Source organism: Humulus lupulus, chromosome 3 (genome assembly GCF_963169125.1).
Source record: "Humulus lupulus chromosome 3, drHumLupu1.1, whole genome shotgun sequence".
Classification (NCBI taxonomy): Eukaryota; Viridiplantae; Streptophyta; class Magnoliopsida; order Rosales; family Cannabaceae; genus Humulus; species Humulus lupulus.
In genome coordinates this window covers 94,494,852-94,498,685 of record NC_084795.1, presented here as the reverse complement: position 1 = coordinate 94,498,685, position 3,834 = coordinate 94,494,852, and the positions used below count along the sequence as shown (strand labels likewise).

The window sequence follows — 3,834 nt, the reverse complement described above, 5'->3', positions numbered from 1 at the left end:
TAAACCACTAAGAACTTGCTGGACTCAAGTTCTTCACATAATAAAAAGTCTCTCTAAAACTTGAAAAATATTTGGAAAATAATACACCAAGAGAGATAATCAAAAACCAACGACCTAAGGATGATTATATATTTTTTAGAATCTCTTTAGGTCGTGGAAACAAATCAGAAACCAATCAGCCAATAAATGAAAAATCTTTCAAAACAGGAAAGTCATAATCTGTTCAAACAGACTGGCAATCCGTTCAAACAGATTCATTGAACCTGGACAGTTTTTAAACCCAGTTTCCCTAAATAAATAAGGAAACAATATATACTTTATCTCTGCAAGCTGTACACGATTTCTGGACAAATAAATCAGATCAATAAAAATAAAAATAAATACCAATAATTTGCATTTCAAGAAAAGATATTCTTTTATAGGAAATTATATATTTATTTTATTAACATATATAATATAATCTGATTATAGAAAGACACATTTCAACAAAACAAGAAACTACCCATTTCGAAAATTCTCCTTTAATTAATTTTGTCAATATTGTCAAATGTGTCAATAAAGGATTTTACAATCTCCCCCTTTGGCAATTTGATAGACAAAATTAATTCAAAAACCTGCAACACAAATGTTAGTGACAAGTAAAGAGAAAGAACTCCCCCTGAAAACATGCATTAACTTATAACAAACATTTAAAGAAACTAGACTTAACTCCCCCTCAAAATAAGAAGGTCCAGAGTTAAATAAAACAACAAACAAACAGGTTTTTTGAAGTATCTACTCTCCCCCTTTGTGTCTTTCAAAGAAGCCAAAGAATCATAATACATAAAACAAAATAGAGTATCAATGTTCAATAGACAAAAACTAAAGAAAACTAAACGACTGGATCTTTGGACAGAGATTGAACAGCCTCCAACACTAAACGTTGCAGTCCTTCAATAGACATCACTCGAGTAGCCAAAGAATCAACAGAGGCTCGAATAGCAGTTATTTCTGTTGCAACAAGTCCTGGATTTGTGGCAACAGAGGAGGATGCATGAGGAATGTCATCCGAGGCAAACTTCAGAGATTGGGGCTTGACTTTCTTGGTTGATGGAGCATCAGTGGCTTCAGTAGGAGGAGCAGAGGCCTTATAGGAAGCCGCAGTAGTGGGAGCCACCAAGTCTTCTTGATCACGTTGGAGATCTTTTTTCTGCATACTCAACACTTTATAAATAACTTGAGGAAAAGGAAGATTCAAGTTTTTCCTATTACCTTTTCAAAACCCAATGATTTGATCATGAATAACCATAGCCAAATTTATACCAAGACCGATCCCCACCTTGTACAAAAATGAAGCCATGTCAAAAGAGATTGTTGCGGTGTGAGAAGTTGGCTTCCAATTCGTTGTGGAAAACTTATGGAGGACAGCATAAGTGTAAGTGAGATTAGAGACCGAGATGACTGTATTAGATGGCCATACCATTTTTTGCCCTACTAATTCAGTGATAACCGTATCCTTGTCAAGAGAGGCAAGATCATCATCATCCTCGACATCAAGAGGAAGATGCAAAGCATGGGCAATGTATTGAGGGGAAAAAGAGAACCAATGGCCCCTAACAAACACTTTATTGTACAGAGGAGATTTAGGTTCAATAATTTCATTAGTAAGATTGGCATAGAATTCCTTGACTATTCTATCCACAAAACCAGTAAACTTAACCAAAGAACCTGTCCATTTTCGATCTTGAAGCATCGTTAGCACACCAAAAGGCTGATGATCACTCAAGACATAATTTCTCTCAATGATAAATTTCCTTTGAGCATATAGAACCATATCACGAGCATTATCATTATAGCAAAAAGTGGAAGAATAAGGTTTGAAATTTACACCTGAACGTTTTGGAGAAGGTGTAGGATCAGAAATAGGTCTCTTCCCTTTAGCCTTGGATGACAAAGGAGATGCAATTGGCTCTGACTCAGATTCGGCTTCTTGTTCAGAGGGGACAATGTCTTCTTGTTCTGGCTCATCAGACTCAGCCTCTGATTCTGCATTGTCAGGAACCGTTTCATAAGATAAGGTGGTATCACGGGTTGCTTCAGATTCAGACTTGCCTTCCTCAGGGTCGGATTCGGAGGAAGACAGTGAAGGGGGATGAGCCTTCAATCGTTTCTTGGCAGCAGTCAAGGGAGAAGAAGACGCGGTCCAATCCCAATTTCCTTTTGGGAGCCACATAATTTTTCTTGGACTGGCTCGGCTTCAAGGGCAATTTGAGAAACCCAGCAGCAGCAGCTTTGGAAGAAGATGAAACTTATTTTGATTTTGCCCTAGCCGCCAGAGACGAATCAATCGGAAGAGGAGATGGGACCTTGGCTCGAGAGGGCACTACCACTTCAGATGGTGGTGCAACATCGACAATGTCAGCTGAGATATCTGGAAATACCATGGGGTGTTCATTAGAGAGGGATAACACCTTCTTGTGTGCCTTGGATTTGCAAGTTTTCCCAACAGATGTAGCAGCTGCTGGAACAGATGGAGGCGTCGTTGACACAGATGGAGGAGGCGAAGGAGATGGCACCTTTCTGGATTGAGAAGCAGGGGTCTTCTTAGAGGAAGCTCCACGAGTTCTCACCATTTTTCCTTCTCTGAAAAATAGCAAACACTTACAGAAAGATGAGGGGAAAAAAATTAGAAGAAGAAGTGGTGACTTAGAGAGATCGTGGGTGAGAAGAAAAAGGGTAATGGCAAGCTTTTTAAGGACAACACTTACCCAATTTGGACACCCACGGCAATAAGAGATTTCCTTTTTTTTTTTAAATTGTTTTAATTAAACAATAAAAGGAAACAACCTTTAATACACACGATCTACTCACCCCTTTTTTTATTTTATTTTATAAAGGAAAATAGAATATTAATAAAATCCCAATCCAAAAAAGGTAACCATAAAAAATTAACCCCACACGATCAGCCTATTGACCTTTTCCCTTTTTTTTTAAAAAAAACAATTCTAAACAAGGTACAAAACAATAAATATACAAATCAATCATGGTATTCCAAATTAAGAAATAAGACAAAATAGATTCCTTGGAGACAAAGAATATATTAAATCACACAAAATAAATGCATAATTTCACATAATTACCACAAAGATTCGGTCCACCATGAATTTCCTTGTCAATCAAAAAAAAATTTATTATTATTTTTTTATTTTTTATTTTATATAATAAAATGCCCAAAAATAAGCTCAACCGAAAATTTCTACTTTGATCAATGTGAGTCATCCTGATAAGAATAAAATCAAGCAACTGAAAATAAGTATTAGTGTATACCATGAATAAGAACACTTGTGAAAATGAAAAATTAGAAAGAATATTCGAGAGAAATAAAGCACAATCCAGTCACAAGCACATATTCTTAAGTGAATCAATCAACATGTATGAGTCTTACACACATTTTTTTTTATATTATAAACTGTGTACATTTTTTTCTTGCATAGTTTCAAGCATAAGTGTGTGACAGTGATGCAAGGGAACATTGTCCAATGACAAATAAGTCTTTTTCAAAATTGTAAATAATTGTAACCCATGAAGACGCTGTCACACTACACCAGTGGTAGCCCTTTTCTATGGTAGTGTATCCTCTTTATAACTCCGAATTACAAAGTTGCAACTTACTCAAAAGACGGCTTTCACACACTAATGTAGGTAGCTCTATTCTTGCACAGGAGCTTAAAACAATGCTACACAAAAGGAAGCTCAAACATTAAACATTGATTAATTTACTCGAATATGCCTAGGAGGGATTGATTAAATTTCTCTCAAGAATATACAACCAAAGACTCATAAACACGAGTCAGA

At 36.1% G+C, this 3,834-nt stretch overlaps 1 protein-coding gene across 1 annotated transcript; it reads right to left on the bottom strand.

The window, feature by feature from the left end:
• Positions 1 to 871: 871 nt before the first annotated feature.
• Positions 872 to 2,212, bottom strand: LOC133824713 (uncharacterized). The gene is made up of 2 exons (XM_062257686.1): positions 1,286 to 2,212; positions 872 to 1,189 (listed from the first exon to the last, which is right to left on the bottom strand). Exons 1-2 carry the CDS (start codon positions 2,210 to 2,212, stop codon positions 872 to 874), a joined length of 1,245 nt encoding a protein of 414 aa, XP_062113670.1.
• Positions 2,213 to 3,834: the final 1,622 nt, after the last annotated feature.